Source organism: Phalacrocorax carbo, chromosome 1 (genome assembly GCF_963921805.1).
Source record: "Phalacrocorax carbo chromosome 1, bPhaCar2.1, whole genome shotgun sequence".
Classification (NCBI taxonomy): Eukaryota; Metazoa; Chordata; class Aves; order Suliformes; family Phalacrocoracidae; genus Phalacrocorax; species Phalacrocorax carbo.
The window spans coordinates 216,519,372-216,541,862 of NC_087513.1; the positions used below are offsets into that span (position 1 = coordinate 216,519,372).

At 55.5% G+C, this 22,491-nt stretch overlaps 2 protein-coding genes across 4 annotated transcripts in view; one reads left to right on the top strand and one right to left on the bottom strand.

Moving 5' to 3' along the window:
* The first annotated feature begins 5,134 nt into the window (after window positions 1-5,134).
* On the top strand, window positions 5,135-10,811 carry PLEKHB1 (pleckstrin homology domain containing B1). Of its 2 annotated transcripts, none has more exons than XM_064441564.1 (7): window positions 5,135-5,235; window positions 6,000-6,062; window positions 6,531-6,683; window positions 7,567-7,669; window positions 8,511-8,550; window positions 9,073-9,178; window positions 9,256-10,811. In XM_064441564.1, the coding sequence occupies exons 2-7, from the start codon at window positions 6,026-6,028 to the stop codon at window positions 9,390-9,392; spliced, it is 576 nt and encodes a 191-aa protein (XP_064297634.1). In that variant the 5' UTR covers window positions 5,135-5,235; window positions 6,000-6,025; the 3' UTR covers window positions 9,393-10,811. The 2 variants fall into 2 exon arrangements, with proteins under 2 accessions (XP_064297634.1, XP_064297635.1); XM_064441565.1 differs by having other exon boundaries at window positions 5,160-5,235; window positions 6,003-6,062.
* Window positions 10,812-17,240: 6,429 nt separating this feature from the next.
* RAB6A (RAB6A, member RAS oncogene family) overlaps window positions 17,241-22,491 on the bottom strand; it is a 62,688-nt gene continuing 57,437 nt past the window's right edge. For both annotated transcript variants that reach the window (XM_064441568.1, XM_064441567.1), the window contains exons 7-8: window positions 22,408-22,474; window positions 17,241-19,324 (exon numbers count right to left, since the gene is read on the bottom strand). In XM_064441568.1, the coding sequence (XP_064297638.1) occupies window positions 19,260-19,324; window positions 22,408-22,474 (132 nt within the window). In that variant the 3' untranslated portion in view covers window positions 17,241-19,259. The remainder of the gene's footprint in view (window positions 19,325-22,407; window positions 22,475-22,491) is intronic.

Consider the following 22,491-nt stretch of genomic DNA (forward strand, 5'->3'; position numbering starts at 1 on the left):
CCCGCGGCGGGGGAGGAGGGGAGAGCCCCGGGGCCCGGCCTTGTCCCCCACGCCCCCCTCCTCACACCCCTCGCCCCCTGCCCCGCCAGCAGCACGTTCTGCTGCCTCTGTGTGTCCCCAAAACCCCCCGTGCTCCCCCCTCCGGCGCTGGCAGCAGCGGGGCACAGACCCCAGCATCACCCATGGGGCAGCCAAAACCCTTTCCCTCAATATCTAGGGAAGGGGGCTGCTGGGCCCCCACAGCCCAGGAAGGGGGAAAAGGCCCTTCTCCAGCAACGCAAATGGGCGCTTTTTAATTTTCCATGCTGGAAGAAGCATGAAAAATTCACACAAAACATTTTAGGAGGGACACACGGCTGCGAGGTGGGTGCAAACTCATCAACTTCGATCAGCAGCCCTGTTTTAGGGTGGGAAAGGATGGTTTTGGGAAAGTCCTGGTGTCTGGGAGGTAGGGAGTTAATTCCTAGGGGTCTTTGCCCAGGGATGACACCAACAGGGGCGCGTCCCCACATCCCCTCCTTCCTCCCTCCCAACTCATTGCTGTTTGGAGTATTTTGCTTTTCATGAAGATTCTTACTGGTGATACTGTTTCACCAGCAATCGGCATCGAACCACTCCCTGGGGAATCACAGAATCACAGAAGGGTTTGGGTGGGAAGGGACCTTTCAAGCTCACCCAGTCCAACCCCCCTGCCATGGGCAGGGACATCCCCAACTCGATCAGGTCGCTCAGAGCCCGTCCAGCCTCACCTGGGATGTGCCCAGGGATGGGGCATCGACCACCTCTCGGGGCAGCCTGGGCCAGTGTCTCACCACCCTCAGCGTAAAACATTTCTCCCTTCGATCCAGTCTGAATCTCCCCTCCTTTAGTTTCAAACCATCCCCCCTTGGCCTGTCACAGCAGGCCTTGCTAAAGAGGTCGCCCCCACCCTTCCCACAGCCCCCCTTTAAGCCCTGGGGGGCCGCAATAAGGTCTCCCCGCAGCCTTCTCTTCCCCAGGCTGAACCACCCCAGCTCTCCCAGCCCGGCCTCGCAGCAGAGGGGCTCCAGCCCTCGGAGCATTTCTGTGCCCCCTCTGGCCCCGCTCCAACAGCCCCGTGTCTGTCCCGTGCTGAGGAGCCCCGAGCTGGAGGCGGCGCTGCAGGGGGGTCTCCCAGAGCGGGGCAGGGGGGCAGCACCCCCTCCCTTGCCCCGCTGCCCGCGCTGCTGGGGATGCAGCCCCGGGCACGGGTGGGGGTCTGGGCTGCGAGCGCACGTTGCCTGCTCGTGTCCAGCTTTTCACCCCCAGCACCCCCAAGCCCTTCTCGGCAGGGCTGCCCTCCATCGCCCATCCCCCAGCCTGTGTGGGTACCGGGGTGGCCCCGGCCCAGGGGCAGGACCTTGCACTTGGCCTTGCTGAACCTCATGGGGCTCTCCCAGGCCCCCCTCTCCAGCGTGTCCAGGTCCCTCTGGATGACACCCCGTCCTTCTGGCACGTTAACGGCACCGCTCAGCTTGGTGTCATGTGCAGACCTGCTGAGGGTTCACTCGATCCCACTCTCTGTGTCACTGATGAAGATATTAAACAGCACTGGTCCCAGTACAGACCCCTGAGGGACACCACTCATCACCGGTCTCCATCTGGATGTCGAGCCATTGACCACAACCCTCTAGATTCAGCCATCCAGCCAGTTCCTTACCCACCAAACAGTCTGTCCATGAAATCTGGAACTGGAGAATCGGGACGGGGGTGTCCCGGTGGTGGCAAGGGTCGCACCCGTGCTGCTCGCTTCAGTTTCTTCCCCCTTGGATAGGCTGGGGTGGGGGCGGGGAGGGGGACGAGGAGGTGGTTTCGTGAAAACCACGTCAGAAAAAGATTTCTCCTTACATGTTTCTCCCGCAGGGTGGAGGATGCTGGCGGCACCGATGGGATGTGCTCGGCCACAGCAACGCCCGACGTTGTACAGTAAAAGGAGCCTCCTGGGGGGTATTTAACAGCCCACGGTGGGGGTTTATCCCCCCTGCAAACCTCACACCTACCCACCCCAATGGCAGGTGGGTGGTAGTAAGAGAGCAAACGTTGGGGTGTCCTCACCTGCAGCTCTCATAGAATCATAGCACCATTAAAGTTGGAAAAGACCTCTTGGATCATCAAGGCCAGCCCCCAACCCAACACCCCCAGGCCTCCTAAACCATGGCCCAAGTCCCACGGCTACACGGTGGTTGAACCCCCCCAGGGACGGGGACTCCCCCACCTCTCTGGGCAGCCTGTGCCAGGGCCTGACCCCTCTGGCAGGGAAGGCATTTTCCCTCACATCCAACCTAAACCTCCTCTTGGTGCCATCTGCAAACTTACTGAGGGCGCCCTCGATCCCCGCATCCAGATCATGGATAAAGATAAAACTCCCCATGTTCAAGCACGGGCACAGGGGGTCCAAACCCCCAGAGCTTCTGCCCGTCTGCCTCCACAGCAGGACATGGGGGAGACCCACCAGCGGGTGACGCTGGTTTCCTACAGCACAGGAGACACGGGAAGAGTTTCAAAAATCCTTTGTTTCATGCCCACAACCCAAAGCTTTGGCTAGGACGGGGGAGATCGCCGCCGGGCGCTGAGCCGCTGCTCTGTGACAGCTTCTTGCTGTGACAACCCCCCTGGGTGAGACACCGACAGAGCCCAGCTGGAGGAAGAACAAACTGGCAGTTTCAAATTCCATCTCTTTTACTGAGCAGCATCCAATTACTATGGAAAACAAGGGGAAATCCATGAGTTGGCTCCGCTGGGCGAGGGGCCGAGGCTGTTCCCACGTTACAGCCTCTCCCTTCTTCCACCTGCGCAGCTTTGCTGGATGATAATAACCTCCCGGCTCCTCAAGTCACCGTTTCCACCCAGCGTGCCCCAAATGCATTGCATTTAACCACCACCGCCCCCCCAAAAAACCCCCAGTTTGCAAAAAACAAATCAACCAAGCCCCCAAAATGCTGTGCCAGCATTATTTTCTTCCCCAGAGGGAAACAGAGCGATTTGGGGATGTTTTAGTGGTGCCACGTTCGGTTTGCCGTCGCCGACACCTGCCATTTCAGCCCGTCCATCACAAACGCGTGATTTGCTCCCTGTGGGGTTGATTTCTGCTTTCTTTATTATTTTGTGGTTGTTGTTTCCCTCCTCTCCTTCTCGGAATAAACTCAATGTCTTCTCTAATCCAGCCGAGCGGGCGCCGCGGCCGAGCAGAACCCGTTAGCGCAGCGCGATGGACTGTTCAACCCTGTGAAAATCTGCCACCATTTTATATAGAGCACCTATTTATTTCACTCGGTGACGCGTCCTTTTGCCACCGAGGAGACAAATTATTCAGGTCCTGTGGCAGCGCTCACGATAACGCGGCGGAAAATCGTTGAGAACCATTTATACCGAACTGTGGCGTACATCTACCTACGGCGGGGCAGCTGGTGGAGAGCCCAGAGTAAATCCAAATTTCAGCCCAAACCCCTTCCTAAGGGAACTTTTTTTTTTTTATTAATTCATTGCAGAACAAAGCATCAGGCCCAGCCCCTGATTTCTAAATGGGCGTATCTCAAATATTTACCGCGACCGGGATGTTTTGCGGCCCGATAACCGGCGCAGAGGGCTGTGCGGGGCTGCGCATGGGCGCCCCGGTCGATGGCGCAGTTGCAGTTTAACTCCTCTGCAATCAACCTGTGCGCTGCTGGATTAATTTAATTCCTTCTGCTGCTCGCCACGGCCAAGCCAGCGCTGGAGGGAGGGGAAAGGGCTTTACATTGAAAAGCCTGCTGGAATAGATGAGGGGTTTTTTGCATTCAGGGCTGCCAGATGCTTAATAAACTTCTTTATTATCAGCCCAGCCTTGACTATAAATAACCTGACTTGTATTTTAAGCCGCGTAAAGCCAGCCAGCCGCCGGGGATTGTGCTCCCTGGGCCCAACCGCTTCAACCACGCGTGTGGAGCCGTAGGAGAAGTCCTATTTCCTTCCCCGGGTGGCAAAAAACAGCTTTGGGAGAGGCTCTGGGCTCCCACCGCGGGCTCCTCTCGCTAGAGACGCCTCCCTGCTCACGCGCAAGTCCTGCTGCGGCGGGTAACACCTGCACGCCTGCCCGGGCACGCCCCACGCATGTCTATGGGGAGATAGATGCTAAAAAGACATGGCAGTTCCCTGCTAACCCTTGCTTTGTGGGAGGAGGGGAGCAGATAAGAGTGGGGTTGGGTGATTCTTAGCTCTTGATCTCCCCAAACAATTCAATCTCCTATTTTCCATGATTTCCAAACCTGCCCGGCAGAAGCTGGACGCCAAGGACTGGGCGCAGGAATGCATCCTGAGCTCTCCTCCGCTCCTAACCCCCAGGTTTCTTTTTGCTCCCAACAGGTTTGCAAAGCCTCGGCTGTCTCGAGTGGCGACAACTCCAGAAGCTTTGCCAACCCTGCAGCCTTTGAGCACCTGCGGCTCGAGCCCGTCTCTCTCCAGAGTCGGTGACAGTTTTGCTCTTAACTCCAGCAGGAACCAGGTCGGACCTTGATTTTAACCCAGAAATTCAGTTCAGCCGAGAACTCAGGTGCTTAAAATGTGGGTTGCTCCCGATTTATGCTCCTGCCGGCGGTGCTTGCTCCGGCAAGATCCCACTGCGGTAACAAACACCTCCTCAGACCTGTTCCCAGCATGGGAGGAGGGTCCTGCATCCCCACAGCATCCCAGCTCCGGTTCCACCACTGCGTGGGGCAGGAGACCCCCAGGCATGGCTTTGGGGCTCCCGTTTGGGCTGAGCCCCCTCCCGAGGGCACCGACGCCTCTGCCACCAACACAGGGGTTATTTACGGCTCCCGTAATCCCAGTCTGGACCCCCTCGATCACCCGGCTTCTCCCAACTGTGCGGCTGCTCCGTCTCCCGAGGAAAAAGGGGGTTTGGGGGAGAAAATGGGGTTTGGAGCTGCTCCATCCTGTCTCCTCGGTGATCGGCGGCTGGATCAACCACCGCCATCACCGGTGGAATCAGCCCAGGAGCATCCCAGCTGTGCCAGCACCGGCCACCTACCTGGCTTTTTGGGGATAAATCGCTAAAAGGCGGTATTTTCCCCTCTGGCCGGTGCCTACGGATGCTCCTACCCGGCCCTGCCCGCTCCTGCCGGTACCGGACTACAGCTCCCGGCGAGCCGTGCGGGCAGGCAGGGCCGGGCAGGGCCGGCAGCGGGAGCGGAGCGCAGCGCTGCCCGCAGCGGGGACCCGCCGCGCCGCCGCCTCCTCCCGGTGAGGGATGCGGGGGGCTCCGGGCTGCAGCCGGGGGGCTGCGGGGGAGTGGGGGTACAGCGGGGTTCTAGGGACCCGGGGGGTGTGACTTCGGAGGGATGCGGGTACCGGGGGGATGCGGGTACCCGGGGATTCGGGCGCTGGGTAACGCGGGTACCGAGGCGCGGAGGTGTTGGGGGGAAGGATCTGTGCCTCGGCGTAACCCCAGACCACGAGAGGACCCAGCCAGGCGGGTCCTGGGGCGCTGCGCCCCCATCATCAGGGCGCTGGGGTCGCGGGGTGATGGGCGGTTTGGGGGGGGCTGTGGCTGGGGAATTGCACCTGCCTGGCCCCGGGGTGGTGGCTTTGCTCGGGGACCCGGGGAGCGATGACTTCATGGCCTTGTTAAGGACTAATTTCCATCCAAGCAGGGAAAACAAACCAGCGTGGCTGTTGTTTGCCGTGGAAAGTTACCGGGGCCGTGGGGAGTCAGTGCCTGTTTTCACACAGGGCCCGGATTTCTCTGCTTACCTCCACGGGATGATAATCCCTAAATCCCAATGAGATTAAAGGCAGAAAGAAAGGTGGTGGGAGTTCCTCCTCCCCGCCTTCGCCATGATTCCCCGCCGATGAAACCCCACGTCTGCCTAACCCCGATTAACCCTCATCCCCCCTGCAAAAAAGGGGGAAAAGAGGGTGAATCCCCGTCCTGCTCCGCTCCCGGAGCTGCGGGACAGGTGAGGCGGGAGCTGCTATTTTAACCCCGTTATTTTTCCCCATGCCAGAAGGTCCGGAAACCGCTCCCGCAGCCATGGCGCTGGTGAAGAGCGGCTGGCTTTGGCGGCAGAGTAAGTACAACCCTTGAGCTGCCCAGGTTGGGAGCCCCATCCCAAAAAAATAAAACCTGGAGATATTTTGGCTACGGGATGGCGGGAGGCGGCATGGGGGAGGCTGGGCCCCGACCCGGGCAGATTATTAATCCATGGCAGTGAGGAAATCGCAGCTCAGCCGCTCGTGGATTTACGTAAGAGGAGAGAGGGGCCTTCTGCCACAAAAACAGACGCGCGGCTCCGCGTCCGGGGCTGGACCCGGTCCCGTGCGCACGGCAGAGCGGCACCAAAGGTGCCCTGATGGCTTTTTGGCAGCTCTTTTTAATTTAAAGCCACCTGGTCATGCTGCCCCGGATGCTCCTGGCAGGCACGGGCGCCCTGCGGGCTGCAGCAGCTCTTGCAGGGGGTGGGGGGGTGTCTCGTCAGCGCTGCGGCCCTATCCCACCAGGCTCCCTGGGGTCCTTCACCTCCTCCCCCTCCCCGCAGGCTCCATCCTGCGCCGCTGGAAGAGAAACTGGTTCGTCCTCTACCTGGACGGCAGCTTGGTTTACTACCACGACGAGACGCAGCGCGACATGGAGGGCCGGATCCACGTCAAATACAGCTGCCGGGACGTGAGGACCGGCCGCGAGTGCGGAGGTGAGCAAAGCCTCGCATCCCCGTCCCTCTGGGGGGCTGCATCCCCTTTAATTGATGCTCTGCAGGTCTGAAACACGCTCTTGCCCGCCCAGAACACCCCCAAAAATACCCAGGCTGCTTAATTCACCCCTTTCCAGCTCCCAGCCAACGCCAGGCCATCCACCAGCTGCACATTGCGTCTTCTGTTGCTTTTCCACACGGGGAAGGAGAAACTTCTCCTGGTTTGTGCTTGTTCAAAACACGATCCCACAGCCCTGACTCATCCCTCGCCATCTCACACAAACAAGGAGAACAAAGCAGCGCTCGGCTCGGCCCCGGCAGCCCACGGCCGCTGCACAAAGCGCCTTTCTTGGGCCGCGAGTAGCGGCGGCGAAGGCGGGATGCGGGAGCGCGAAGGCAAAGGTTTCTCCTCAGAGGGTCCCGCCCAGCTTTGAGCTGGTGGAAGGGGCACGTGTCAAACGAGTCCTCCTGGATTTAAGACTTTGCTCTTGCTCACAATCCAACCCCGGCGGCGAACGTCTCGCGCTTCGACAAAATTCGGGTGCCTGCTGCAATCCAGCAGATTCAGAGCGAAGGCAGCTCGGCTGAGATTTTTGGCAATATTCTGCCGCGGGGGTGGAAGCTTCTGCGCCCCGGCTCTTCGCTCGCATCGGCTTTTAACCTTTGAGACCCCGACCGTACCTTGTGAACAGAGACTGAGCCGAAATTAAACCCAAATTGCGAGCCCGGCCTCCCAGCAGCTTTTTAATGGCTGCATCCATTAGCGCTGGTGCCGGAGGTAACTCGGAGGCCGACCCTCTCCCGAAAGGCTCCGTGGGCAGACAGGGAGGGTCTCCGGGGCACCTCCGTCGCTGAGGCTGGGTCCTGTCCCTTCCCTTCCCAGACGTGCAGCCGCCCGAGGGGAAGAGCCGCGACTGCCTGCTGACCGTCGTGCTGCGGGACGGCTCCAAGACGACGCTGTGCGCCGAGAGCGAGGACGACGCCGTGTAAGCTGAAATCCCGCCGCCGCGGCACCAAAATCCCCTCAGCCGCTTCTTCATCCCAATTATCCGAGCCTGGGCCGTGCCAGAGCCCCATCCCGCCCCCACCCCTGGCTAAACCCCCCTTGTTTCCTCACACACCCGCGTTCGCCCACGGGGTGATAGGTGCAGGGGGGGATCTGGGTTTCCCGCTCAATAATGCGGAGCCAAAAGCAGCCATTTTTAAGCGGGCCAGGGGTTCCCCTCCTGGATCAGGAATCACCTCTTCGCCTGACCGAGGATCACCAGGGAAGGGTTTTCATCGGTATTTGGTGATAAACAGTATGAAAGCAAAGTCTTTACTGGCTTAAGGCCAGGCCCAGCAGGAGGAAATACCCACTTTTAGCACCATTCCCCTTCTATTTATTCCTATAAAAAATAAGGATATTTTTCTAAAAATTGAATTTTAATAATAATTTTAAAAATTTATAAAAAAGTGGAAAGCCTTCAGCTGAGCTTGAATGGAGGAAGACATTCAGCTGTGGCCAAGCCGAACTTGATCAACTGAGCTCGACGCCGGCTGAATGGAAATTCATCCATTACCCACTTTCCCCCCCCAAATTTAGACACCATTTTCCTGCCTCCCCCCTTGTTTCAGCCAGGGCCATTCCCAGGTAGAGGGTTTAGCCTTGAGGCCATCCCCGTGGCGTCGGGTACCTCCCAGCCCAGTGCTGGCTAACAGGGAATTAAAAATTCCAGGTCACCGCGTGTGCCCGGCCGAGCCGCTGACCAGGTGGGTCCCCCCACGGGGACAATTCTGACCCCCCCAAGCACACCCCAAAACCAGGTCCCTCTCTTTTGTTTGCAGTGCTTGGAAGATGGCCGTGCTGGAGGCTAAATCCACCCCGGTGAGGCTTCGTCCCCCAAAAGAGGGGCACCGTCCCGGCACGGGCTTCGGGTGGGGGTTGGCCAGGGTGGCCCCACGAGGTCGGGGTGGCGCCCCGAGACCCCTGCACCCATCAGGCAGCCTCAGGCCACAGGGGTTGAAGCCCCTGGAGCCAGGCGCGGAAGAAGGCAGAGGAGCGTTAGTGACAGAGCAGTCCGCTCGTGGTGCCGCCGCGAGGGAAGGCGGCAGAGCCGAGGGTGACCCCGTTCAGTGGCAGTTAAGGGGAAGGCCGGCAGAGTTAAGGTGATAGGACACAGTTTAGGTGACAGGAAGGGCAGAGTTTAAGATGATGGGGGCCAGTTTAAGATGACCTGAGCACAGGTAAGTGAGGCAGGTGCTTGAGCAAAGGCTGCCCCCGACGTTTCAGACACTCCCGGCCGTGCTGGCAGCCGTGCCGGGGAACCCAAGCGATTCAGGGCCCCATCACACACGGGGGACACTGAGGCATGGCACCGGCCTCACGCTGCGCTCCCGCCGCTCCCAGGTGCACGTCTACGACCCCTACGACGACGACTACTACCAGACGGTGCCCCTCGACTCCCACCAGGCCGCCTACATCAGCTCCGGCCACTACGGCCACCAGTACGGAGGTGGGTGGCCCCATCCGGTGGCACAGGGGTGCCAGCAGGATAGCCCCCAGCTCACCCCTCTTTTTTCTGTCTTGCAGCTCCCGGGGTGACCCACGTCATCGTGCGGGAGGATCCCTACCGCGTCTCTGGGGACCAGATGGCTTTGGGGCTGCTGGCGGGCGCTGCCACGGGTGCTGCCCTGGGCTCCTTCATGTGGATGCCGTGCTGGTTTTAGCAGCCCCGTGCTCTCCTCCTGGGGGATGCGGCCCCCCCAAGCTGGGTCGCAGCCCCCTGACACGGCCCCCTTTGCCTCCCCAGCCTCGTTTAACTCATCCCTGGCTTTGTACACGCCTTGAGCCACCCTCGGCCTCCCAAAAACAGCCTGCTTGGCACCCTTCACCCTAGGGACAGAGGTCCAGCCCCAACCCCATCCCACATCCTCCTCCCAGCTCCAGCTTTTGCACTGAATAACCCCCACGTGCTTCAGAGACACCCAAAACCCACCCCAAAACCCCACAGCGTCCGATTCCCATCCAGAAAGGGCCTGGGGAGCTGCTGGGGCTGTCAGCAGAGGGGAGGGCGCAATGGCCCAGCCCCAAAACCCAGCTCAATTCCTCGCCCCAAATCTCTGCAGGGAAGCGGCTGCAGAAATACCTGGGTTTTTGGACTGAGGGGGAGAGCAGGTGCTGCTCTAAAGAGCTGTTCTGGGGAGACGGCTGAGGTTTTCTCACAGCCCTGGCTTTGAAGGCCACAGCACAGCCACTTTGTAAGGGCTTTTTTGGGATGGGGCTCCAGCATCAGAGCAAATGCCGACAGAGAAGCAAACCCCAGAGATGCTCGAGAGGCAAGTTACGTTGAAGATTAAGGGGGCTGAAAAAACTCTGCAGAAATTCCACCCCCTCCCAGCCTCACACTGGTCCCCTGGGCCTGGGCCAGCTGGAGAAACAGTGTGAAACCCCCTGGGAATTAGGGCTAAACACCTGGGAATTGGGGCTCGGAAGAGCCCTGGGAATATCAACAGCTTCCCCAGCCAAGCGGCAGGGGGAGGGAGGGACAGGCAGCACCTTGAGTTTCACCCTGATTTTTTGGGGGGAAAGGGGAGGAATCAGCTGGGGACAAGGGCAGCTCTCCCTGGGGAGCGGGGATCCTTTCTGGCAGCCAAGCTGGCATCTTCGAAGCAGGGATTCGGGTTTGGGGCGGTCGGTCACTTTGGGTGGCCCCGAGGCCAGGTGACAAGGGGCAGCTCACCTTTTTGGGCAGCACAAGGCAGGCGTTGAGGGAAGGGGGAGAGGCACAGCTGCCGAGCGTCGCCCTTAGAGGCACGATTTTATCCTGGAGAAACCATCAATATTAAACAAATTCAGGAATTACAAATAAAAAAACACAGCTAGATTAAAAAAAAAACAAACCACCAAACCCCAGTGACACCAGCGCCCCAGCCCGCTCTTGCCATTAAAGCCCCGGTCAGTTCATCCCTGTGCCCGATGGGGGATCGGGATGACCTAAAACACCATCCTCATCCTCCCCCAGCCTCCCTTGCATCCCTGCTGCTGCAAACCCGCTCCCGTCAACCGCATCGATTTTTGGAGAGGAAAAAAAAAAGTAAAGAAAAAGAAAAAGCTATCCGCAGTCTAATAAAGGCAGCAAAAAATGAGACCCAGCTTGTGGGTGAGTGAGGATGAGGAGGGGGCTGCTCATCCTCAGCGATCTCCAGGGGGTGGGAAGGTTTGGGTCCCCCTCGGGAGCTGCGCAGGGGTGTCACCAGCTCCCTCATCTCCTCCCGCATCCCCTTTTCCTCCTTTCCTTTTCAACCGGGAGCTCTGAGGGCAGCTCGAGGGGAGGGACGGGCTACTGAAAAGCTCAAAACCATCCTCTGGCTTCTTGAAAAAAACAGGGCTTGAGCAAACCTCGAGCACCCAGACGCAGTCGCGGCACTGCGGGGTCCCGCTGGCAGCCTTTGACCACAGCGTGACGACCCTGAAGAGACGCTCAAGGGAAAAAGCTGCCCAAGAAATCCGGCTCAGCGCAGCTCCATTGCGGTGCGGGGGGACCGCGGTCACGCTGGCGGGGCGGCTCCTTCCCTTGCATCCCAAATTCCAGCCCCGCAGGATGAGCGGCTCTCTGTTCGCGAAGGGGCCGCCGCAGCCAAGGGCCCTGCCAGCCCCGTTTTAAGCCTCGAGATGGTTTAAAGCATCACCGGCTCGATTTAATTTGCAAAGCGGAGAGAAGCTGAGGCTCGTCTGCCCCCTGCTTTCAGAAAAAATTTAGCATTTTCTAAGCCAAGGGTTTGGGTTTTTCCCCACGGCTCCTCCATCGCCGCACGTATCCTGGCACAGAACCCTGGCTTTTAAAGGGTGGAGAGGAGAAGGATCGGGCCCCGGACACCCCTCTGCAGCATCCCCTCATCCCTTTTCCCTTATTTCCCAGCCCTGCGCGAAGGCACGCTCACCTCTGCACCTCCCCGCGCTCTCTCCTGCCGCCGATCCCCAGACGCCCGCGGTTATTCCTGCTGCGCCGCGGCGGGGACAGAGGAACGAAACGACAAACCCACGGCTGCTTTTAGGACACGCGTCAGACGGGAAACGAGCTGCGCGGAGGCCGAACGGCGCTCGGCTCCGCTCCCTCCTGGATCCGCGCTTGGCCCCGTCTTAATGCACGGAGCTGCTGTCCCGCTTTCCGAACTATTTCCCGTCATCGCCTCCACCTAAACCTGTCCCTGCAGGAGCTGAGGACCCTTCGCAGGGTGCCCCCCACCCTGGCCCCGGTGGTGTTGCTTCGGGAGCAAGAGCCCTTTCCTCGCGTGGCTGGGAACGAGGCGGGGAGCAGGACGCGCTGCGGGGCAGAGGGATGGGGCAGCCCGGCAGCGAGCGCAGCCAGCCGGGGCGGGCACCCGTCTCCTGTCCCCACCACGGAATCCCATGGCTCCAGGGGACCAATTAGCTCTGATGGAGAGTCCCCAGCGCCGTCCCACCTGCGGGGAAGCACAGCGAGCGGAGCAGCACGTCTGGCTGCTAATGAAGCAGCCTGAGACGTGGAGCCCCCGGGGTTGAGTCAAGGTCCGGTGGGAATAAACCATCCGAGTCCCAGCAGCGTAACCTGCGGGTGCGAGATGGTTTGGGCTGGGCAGGGACAGCTGTAGGGACATGCCAAGAAGAGGGACATCCTCTAAACCCTCTTTTCTCCGGGACTTCAGCAATCCTCAGAGCTGGCAGATGTGGGAAAAGCCGCAGCTTTTCCTGGGTAAGCGCGCCTCCAGCGCCAGGCCAGGAGCCGCTAGCAGGCGTTTAGCACACAAGATGCTTAACTCAAGGGTGAGACACGCATGGAGATGGAAACATCTGGAAACGCTTTGTGAAGAGCAGCAGAAGCTGGAAATCAGCACTCCCCTCCAGCCAGTGTCCTGCAAAAGCTCCCTTTCCCCAGCTCAGACAGGCCCTCACGCTCCCCATCCCTGCAGTACCTCAACATCCCAGGGCTGATACTCCTTCTCTCCTACCGAGCGGAGCTGTGCCGGCCTCCCGAAGAACCCAAGGGACGCCAAGTGATCCAGGTAAGGTCGCTGAGAAGGGCAGCGACGGACCAGCACACTCCTCCGGCAGCGATTCCGGGGGTCCTCACGCTGTCGGTGGGAGCAGCTGACGGCAGCCAGACCCCTCGCTAGGAAGCTAAACGGAGGAGCAATTAAAATAGGTTAAAAAGAAATTTGGAAATGTAAAGAACATCGTCCACGAAACCACCTGGCTTGGTTTTTGCTCCGCTCAGGTCTTCGCCCGCAGGAGAGGGGCTTCCTGGGGGCCTCCAGAGCCGACTGGGACAGACGCTGCGCAGGACCAGAAGGACAAGAAGTGCTGAGACACAGAAATTAGGGTTGACCCGCTCTGTTCACACTCAAACACAGACTCGTCTGACCCATCTCACTCAGCAGCGAGGGCTGCCAAAGCCCAGACAGTGGCCAAAGTCTGGAACAACTCAAAACCCCCTCAGAAATTATGACTGACATGGTGGGATCTGCAGTAAGGACCAGGCACAAGCGGTTAATGTCCAAGCACGCCCGCAAATGGCCCTGTAAGATTTAGTCCCCAAATATCGCAGCAAGGAAATCACCAGAGCCCACCTGACCATCGCTGCGATCAAAACCCACTGATCTGGAAATGAAGGAGCTGCATCACAGGCTGCTACACCACAGCAAATGTCAGGATCAAGCCTCAAATTTCCACCCATCCCCTCTTCCCGAGCTCAGATAAAAGGGGGAAAGCTCGGTGCCAAGTCCACCACCAGCCCCAGGCACCACTTTCTCCCTCCGGCACCCGCGTCCGAGGGCACGTGGCACCACGGATGGACCGCTTGGCTGTGCAAAGGGGATACAGAGTGGTTTCAGTGCTTTAATTAGCGATAACTTTAATCAAGCCTTTAACACAATCCTCGTTCCAGACGCGCTCACCGGGTGGCTGACAGCAAGCGCTCAAAATGGCTTTAATTTATGCCCAAAACCTCAGAAACAGGTGGCAAGCCTGGAAGATTCAACTAGGAAACAGCGCTTGCGGAGAGCCTCCTCCCTCTGAACCCAGCAGGAGCATCACCCAGCTGCCTCCAGCCTGAGCTGCCTTCAGCCCTGCCCTACTCATCCTCCAGGGAAAGGCAGAGCTGCTCATGTCATTGCAATTCAGCCGGTGTTTAACTCCCGATGCGCCTGAGCCAGGCGTTTACGGCAGCAGTCTGGGCACGTGCTTACGTTCAGCCGCTACAAGAGGAACTCAAACACCTCCATGAAAAGCCACATTTGACTTTGGCGCAGACTCAGACCTGGGTGGGGAAGGACAAGGTGGCTAAAGAGCATGGGGGGATAAAAAAACATAGGTCCTTTTGCAAATTGATGAAAAAACCAAGGCCGGCAAGCCTGGAAACCCCAGCTCAGGCAAGGCCAGAGAGGCAGGAGGCGGCTGAGCACGGAGCGCTACGGCAGCGCAGATGGGAGAGGCTGATTTGAGGTCTGGGTGCTTGCAGCTGCTTTTCTGACTGCAGGAGCGCCGGCAGTGGCTGCCGCAGCCACGCTGCAGGTAGAACGGCGAGAAGCAGCCTGCCCACCCCGTTTATCGTTTCAGGGCTGGTACATGCCCAGCATGGAAAAGGTGGCTGCTGCATCAAGTATAGCCCTGTCACGGTCTAGTCTGCTGAAGATTTGGGTGCTGGAAGCAAAAGCGACACCGTGCACTGAAGGGATGGCGTCGGCTGCTGCAGCAGCTCTGCAGACACTGCTAGGAGGATGCGGCGGCTCCTCCAGCCCAGCAAACCCTCCCAGCCGAGCAGACAAAGGAGCCATCAGCAAACGCCAGCGTGAGGCGCCCTCTAATCCGAGCCAGACACTCCCTTATCCGACCTTACAGCTAATGAAAACCAGCAAGGTTGGGAGCAGAGGTTGACCCGCTGCAGCCGCGAGCTAATGGCCAGGACCAGCATCCTGCGCCAGAGCTAACGGGTGCCCCCAGACCGTGCCTGGCCCAGAGGCAGCCCCTTCTCTGCAGCTTAATCCAGCCCCCTTTTACAGCTTGGAAACTGAGATACTGGTGCTCGAGGTGACAGCCTGAGGTTACGTACAACGGCAGCGTTAAGGTGATTCAGCAGCAATGGGGAGCAGTAAGGAGGAATTGAGACTGTCACACTTTGGCACGAGCCAGGAGACAAAACCTGCTTATATAAAGTTCAGCTTGTTCCAACAGATTAATCCTAAACCCTCTTTTGAGAGGTGAAGCAGTTGCTTTCAGGTGCCTCCTCCCACACCCCAAAGCCCTCAAGAAACTCTCCAGGTGTGCTCCCACCCGGGACAGGGCCGGGAGGTGCCAGGTACAAGGGAGAGAAGCTCCCCCCAGTGACGAAAGCCTCTTCCAGTTGCCTGTCCCCATACGGCTGTTCCTACCTCGCTAATTCCAGCACACCTCCACAGCTACAACACTGTGTTCAAGTTTCTGCCTTGTCAAATTTAAAAATTCTTTTAATATAGAATCTTAGAATCATGAAGGTTGGGAAAGACCTCTCGGATCATCGAGTCCAACCCCCAACCCAACACCCCCAGGCCTCCTAAACCATGGCCCCAAGTCCCACGGCTACACGGTGGTTGAACCCCCCCAGGGACGGTGACTCCCCCACCTCTCTGGGCAGCCTGTGCCAGGGCCTGACCCCTCTGGCAGGGAAGGCATTTTCCCCTCACATCCAACCTAAACCTCCCCTGACGCAGCTTGAGGCCGTTCCCTCTCGCCCTGTCACTGGTGACTTGGGAGCAGAGACCAGCCCCCCCCTCACTCCAGCCCCTCTCAGGCAGCTGCAGAGAGCGAGAAGGGCTCCCCTCAGCCCCCTCTTCTCCAGGCTAAACCCCCCCAGCTCCCCCAGCCGCCCCCCAGTACACTTGTGCTCCAGACCCTGCCCCAGCCCCGCTGCCCTTCTCTGGACACAAAGAGCTCAAACAAGTGACAGGGGTTAGGCAGCTGGCGTTACCAGACCAAAACCAGTTCATTTCCCTGGAATACTAGACGAGGATAACTCCATCAAAGAGCATCTGTTACTGGTACTCACCTACCCGTCCCCGCAGCCCTCGTCTGCCATCTGCAGCAAGACGGATGCTTAAGGAGGATCCTCCTCGAGGAAGGTGGGGCCGGTCCACCCTCGCTCAACGGGTACCGCAGAGCTGGCTCGCGGGGAAGCTGAGGCAGGCAGCGGCGAGGCCGCGCAACGCGTCCAAACCACCTTTGTGAAAGGGAATGGATGAAATGGCTGGATTTCGAGAGCAAGAAAGGATCAGAACGGCACAATTGCAGCAGGCAGAGGGCGTGCTCTCTGTACCCGTCCTCGATATCACTCCTCGATCGCTGGAAACAATTGCAGAGACACCATACAGAACGGGTACACATTACGCACACAACTCCACCATCTTTTCTCCCCAAAAACTTACTCTTGCCCTTAAAAAGCAGCCTTGAAACGCAAAAAGCACGAGCAAGAAGCAGCAGCCTGATGCCCTGCACCCCCACGAACCTGCATTCTGATGGACGTACGTAGAGAAGAGACCCAGAGCTTTCCAATGAGACAGGTATTTATTTAGTTCAAGCGCTAAGGATTTTTTTTTTCGTCGTTGTTGTTTCATATTATCAAACAGAGCTGAGGTACCAGTGACATTCCAACATGAAGAAAAGGAACCTTTTTCCCCTTATACAATTTCTTCAACTACTTGTACCAAGACAAAAAGTGAGTAATGGAATAGCTGCGTCATGTACTGTACAACAATCAAGCCAGAGTGGGGAGAAAAGAAACAGAGCAGAAACCTTCACTGTTTACAAAATCATTGTTAAAAAATGTCTGTTCCCGTGGCTCTACCGGCCATGTCAATGGAGCAAAATAAAATTAAAACCTAAAACCTGAAAGAGGGATGGCGCAAAAAAAGAAATTAAGACTGCGTTGCTTCTGCGGTCACTTTGGAAGCGTCTTTTCTCTGGGAGACTGGGATTGGGACAGGATCGAGTCCTGCAGTCACGTTAAGCACTGACTATCGGCAAGGACATACGTTAACCGTACCCGGCTGTCCTGAGCAGACCTCAGGGCCCTCCTGGGGGACAAGCGCCAAACCACCGACGGCTCGTCCTTGTTCCTGCAACCACTGGGCCGTGCTGAGCACAGAGCTCGCGGGTACGCTCCGTTCTAGACCTTTTTTTAGAGCGAGTTGGAACGGGCCCATCGAATAATCCCGCTCCCAGAACTTGCAGCTTCCATTAAAAGCAGCCGAGCTGCTCGTGCAGCATCACCCGCACGTGCTAAGCCAGCTTCTTGCAAATCCAGTGCTTAAAGCTTCCGACTATAGGAAACGTAGGGGTTCAGTTATATCAGAAGGGAAAAAAAAAAAAAGTAGGTGCTTGTGGAAAACAGCCAAATGATGACCAACGTAAGCTGCATGAAGAACCAAAGGGGAAAAAAAAAAACCCCAAACAAAATGAAAAAGCAGCAAGATGAACCGTTTTTGCACAGTTAAGAACAGTACAATACAGGAAAAGTAGCCAGGTTTCCTTCCCCCCAAGAGTTTCTTTTAAATAAAGAATGATCCTTTGTCACATATCATTGATGTTTATTTCAAGACATGCCACGTCAAAAAAACTCGCCTTTAATATTGCATTATAAAAGCACTTTACATCTCATTCTGCCTTTAAGTTATCGTTGTGCAGAGCTGCTATAAACCCAGGGCAGGGCACGGGTCTAGCATTCGTTTCAGGAATGACGAATTCCAAATCTTTTATGCCCGTTTCCTGGTGAAAGTGGTGGTGAGGACGATTCCCTTTCTCTTCCCCGGTTGGTTATTTTAGATGGTAGAGGGGCAGAAGAGAACAAAGGAGGAGCCTGAATATTTGCTTGCAATTGTTCCATTAAGTAGCAATCGCAACACAGACTCAAGAATTCCTTCCTGCACTGTAACTCAGCCATATTCGCCCAGCAAACAATGTATTTACAATTGTGTTTATTAACTTACACAGCAACTTCACAATGACTAGTAAAGATTAAAAGGGTGCACTTCTAGTGTGTTCGATTCTGTGTTTCTCGGGTAGCTACATCTCGCAACATCAGCAAAGCTCTAAACAGATTCCTCAGCGAAACAAAACAGAAATTAATCACTGAAAAGAGTAAAAAAAAATTAAGCAAAGAAATAAATATCAAAGAAAAATGGTTAATTGTAAGCCTAGTTAAATAGAAAACTAAATTACTCATTATTTAACCAAACTATACAGCTCTAGTGAACCAAACTAAACCAACCTGGAAGACTGAACATGAAAAAAATAAAATGCTAAAAAATAAAGGCATAAATCTGCATAATTGTAAATTGGTTTCCATCCTATTGAACTCCCCTCCTTTCCATCTAAGACCTCTCAACTAGAATTCTGTACGAGCAAAGTAAACACCCCCTTCCCCAGCCGACCTACGACCACGCTATGGAAAAGCGGGTGCGATTCCCCCTTCCGCCGCCCCCTCTCTCCCAGCCGTGAACTGGCCTGTGAACACAGCGTCTCCGCCGGGTAATCCCGCTGCTCTTTCCTCTTTCTGCCCAATTTAAAAGGTTTCAATCCGCTTCGGCAGGTTTTAGTGCCAGTCCTGAATTCACTTAATATTTCCCCTAAGAAAAAAAAAGAAGCAGCAAAACGCTTTCTCCTCCAAACAGCTGAAACGTTACGTTCCCATCTCTCGGGCAGTAATAACTTACTTCGTCCATGTTCTACGTAAAAGGAAAAAAAATACTCTTAAAACTCATCTTGCACTCGAAACATATTTCCCTGCTTCCTGCAAGTGTTTTGCTAATGCACATCCACCCTTTCCTTCCCCCCCCCCAAATCCTCCAGAAGCCATCCATCCCGCTCAGAAAGCCACGCTGCATTTCTCGGTATGCTTTCTTGGAAATGTGTTCACGTTGCCTCTGCAAGAACTAAAAAACCCAGTAGCCTTTCGTGGTGTCGAAACCCCCGCTAAAGGTTGCGTTTCCAAAAACGTTTGGGGGTTTGAAAACCAGTCAGACTATCTCCGCTCAAAAGATTAAGAGCTTGGTTTCAATTTTTTGTTGTTTTTTTTTAATTATTGTGAGGATAAGCATTTGACCCTCGGCATATGCCACCTCCCGCTTGCATTTCTGACTGCTGTCTAGTCATGTCCAGTTTGTTAAGAGATATCGAATGGGTAAGATTTGCAAGCACTCTTCTGCACGTACTTCTCATCTAAGTCCAATTCAAAACTTACTTGGTTTCCATCATTTCAAAGTGCAATATCATAACATATTAAAAAAGGAACAAATATTAAGAAATTGTACCTATTCTTTTTTAAAGTTATAACTAGAATATGCTGAAATATTTTGGCTTTTTTTTTTCTTATAAATAATGAAGACACTGACATTTTCTTTGTGTGGGGGTGTGTGTGTGTGCTTGTGAAGCTAATAGATCATCTCCACGAGACAGCCAGCGATGATGAACTGCAATACGTTATTACTGAAAGGGGAAGGTTCAAGCCAATATTCACACTGCAGTCAATGAAGAGTAAAGGGAGGGAAAGCAGTGATGTTCTGGAGAAAGGTAGAAGCCACATGGTATTAGCAGGAACAGCCTCCTTCACTGACAGGCTGCTCTTGAGGCTTTTCCAGTTTTATGTCAATCACTGGAAGAAGTAAGTTAAGGCAAACAGATACCCAACTCGGTCTCCCCCCAAGCACAGGTAGGGCAGCATTTTGACTGGTGTTTTCGGTTCAGTATTTCCCACCAAAATACTTGAAAACTATTTTCAAAAGCTCTTGAAAAGACCAGCTTCAAACCAAAGTCAAGACAGAGCTTTCCCAGCCGCCCCTCGTGCCCCGGCATTGGCACATTCTTAAGTACGTAGCAGAAACAGCATCAGACCCCAAATGTCTGTCTCTAAGCAGAGCCTGCTCTTCCCCAGTGACCTCTTCTTGTTCCAAATCAATCGCTAGTAATTAAAGATCTATACGCTGAAGGGTCTGATCACCATTTTCAGAGGGAATCAGTAACAGCTCTGAAAACCACAGTTTCAAATCGATGCTAGATTCCGTCTCCCAGCACTGAGAGCAGCACCTCCAGCTGGTGGGCGCCCAGGAGGGGGTCAGTCTGCTGCCTCGAAAAACAACTAAGCCCTGGAGAGAGCAGGAGCCTGGAGGAACACTCAAACTCCTGCTCCTCTACGCTTCCCAGCCAACTGGCAAGTGCCTCCCTCTCACCCTGCTGTCCGCACTCAGCTTTGGGGCAGGAAGGAGAGCCCATCTGGGTTTAAATAAGGGCTGTGAATACAGATGGCAGCGTGCGCTCTGCTAAGAGAATCCCACAGCAGCATATTCCAGCGAGGCCATTCCACCTCACGCTGACCCCCGAGTACTTATGCCACCCACAGCTCGCAGATGCGATGCTCTGTCCGTGCCCTCCTGAACTCTCCCAACAATCCTTCCTCTACTTAGGCCGCGCTGCTCACCCCACCGCCAGCCGACAGAGCCCCTGCCGCCTCCCTGAACTCGCCCCTCACAACCACAGCTAAAATCCAACAAGAACATAAGGTCGCTGGAGAGCTTTGCTGCCCTGAACCAGCCTGAGATGAGCTACTCCCTTTGTGGCACTTGAATCCCCAACTTGTGCCCTACAGTAACAACACTTACGTAGCCTTTCACAGCAGGAGCTTTGACCACTAATCCCCAAACCCGACTCACGGCAGTTCAGCACAAATCTCAAGTGTTTCTCTTATCAGTTAACACAGAGACAAGTAGGTCACACAGCTGATACTGCCAACCTATTTCTTTAGGGGGTTGAAGCCGGTTTTTACAGAGGTTAGGAGAAAATAAACACAAAAAGGGAAACAAAAGACCAATAATTAATCTCAAATACTTGGTCAATTTGTTTTGCTGAGCTAAACCTTGATAGATGCGCATTTAAGAGTCAGAGATGCTCGAAATGAGCCTTGCCAGCTTCATCACCGAGCATGAGCACTTCGAGATCCTTGAACCTTCAGCGTTCTGCAGAAAAGCCTACAGAAAATCCCCCCCCCCCCCCCCCCATTAATCCTAGCGCAGCTGTCCGGGAGACAATCATATTCAATTTCTGCTATCTGCACTCTGCAGGATGTCAAATTCAAAGTGCCCTTATTGCACTCCCACTTAGAGACCAGTGATCAAACTCCCCGATAAGGAAACAGGCCCATCCACCAGTGCCTGCACATCCTACTGCCGTCCTTTTCCTTAATAAAGATCGTTGCTCATTAACCTTTTGGTGACTTGCGTAATGAAATATTGTTGATCAATCAAAGCCCATATCGCACAAAGCTTTTGCCTTAGCAGTTCCAATCCACAGCTTCCCAAGCCCTCCTTTCCCCTGTGCAGCAAGATGCTCTACAGGAGATGTGGTTTCAGCACCAGGCTTCTCTGCCACAGCTCCTGCCGCATCCTCCCTCAAAGCACCACCTTTCCTCCGTTTACCAGCTGCCAGCTACGTGATCCCTGCTGCAAATAAAACTGACAACCCTGAAAAAGTTCCTCATCTCAAAAAAGCTCACCCACTTCTAGCATCTCATAACTCTTTCAATCAAGATGCAATGCAACCCCTCTTTGCTCCCACCTGAAGCACCCACCGTGATCTCCCCCAGCCTTTGCCCATCCACCTCCCAGCCAGCACTCTTGCTGCAGGAGGAGCTGCGTGCAGAGGCAGGCAGCCCTCCCTCTGCCTTCTGCATTACCTGTCCTCTCTAATCGGAGCAGAAATGGGTACTCAGGTGAGAATATAAGTGGCTTGCTTATCACAGAACTTCTTTCACCTCCAGAGCTATGCTAAGCAACCACAACCACTCCTACAGTTTTCTCACAAGCCTCTCACAGAAGCACCTTCACAGGCTTAACCGCCCTCCCCAAACACACCCAGTTGTCCAGGTAAGAAATTCAGATTTAGCCATACTGCTTGTTATGCAGAAAGCTTTATCTGTTTTCTGTCCCTCAGCGGTGTCTTCTCCTCCCTCACACCACACGGATGCCTGCCCAGAACTGTCTGCGGTCAAGCACTGCAACAGGCTGCCCTGGGAGGTTATGGGATCTCCATCCCTGGAGAATCCTGAAGTTTCCCTGAATACGACCCTGCAAAACTGGCCTGATTTTGGAGTTAGCCCTGCTTTGAGCAGGAGGGTTGGAGAAGGGGCCTACAGAGGTCCCTTCCAACCTAGCTTATTCTAGGATTCTGCAAGTCAGATCTAAGCGTCTGCTCTGCAAAAGCCACTGAGGTTTTTTTTTCAAGCCTCTTTTCAGCGCCTTTTTTCCTACTTCACAGTCTCCCCCTTCCTCCCCACATGCAACCTGCTCAAACACCAAGCAAATAATCTTTCTGGATCTGTTTGCACCCTTCCCATTGTCCTCCCTTCAGTTTTCATCCAGTTGTCCTTGCTTTTATACCACCTCACAGCCCTAAATCCCTACTTTCCCTACTTTACCGTAGAGGCCTCTGCCCTTAACGCCCCTACTCCCAGCCTTCTATCCCCCCAAGCCTTCTCCCTCAGTACTTCAAGCTCAGAAGATTACTTGCCCCTATTCCCCCTCTCAGCCCTCTTTTTGGGATGTCCATAAGCTAGCTGAGGGCTGCAGGAGAGATATCGCTCTCTCCTTCATCCTTGTTATTCAGGGCCTGCATCCTCCTCGTCCACGGTAACGCCTGGCAGCGCTTTGCCACCGCTGAATCGCAGCACAGACGCATAAAGGATACTGTCTTCTCTACTTTTGTCTTGTGTGCTTTCCATTCCAGGCAAGGCAGCTGCCACGCGTCGGAAAAGCTGCAAAAAACACACAG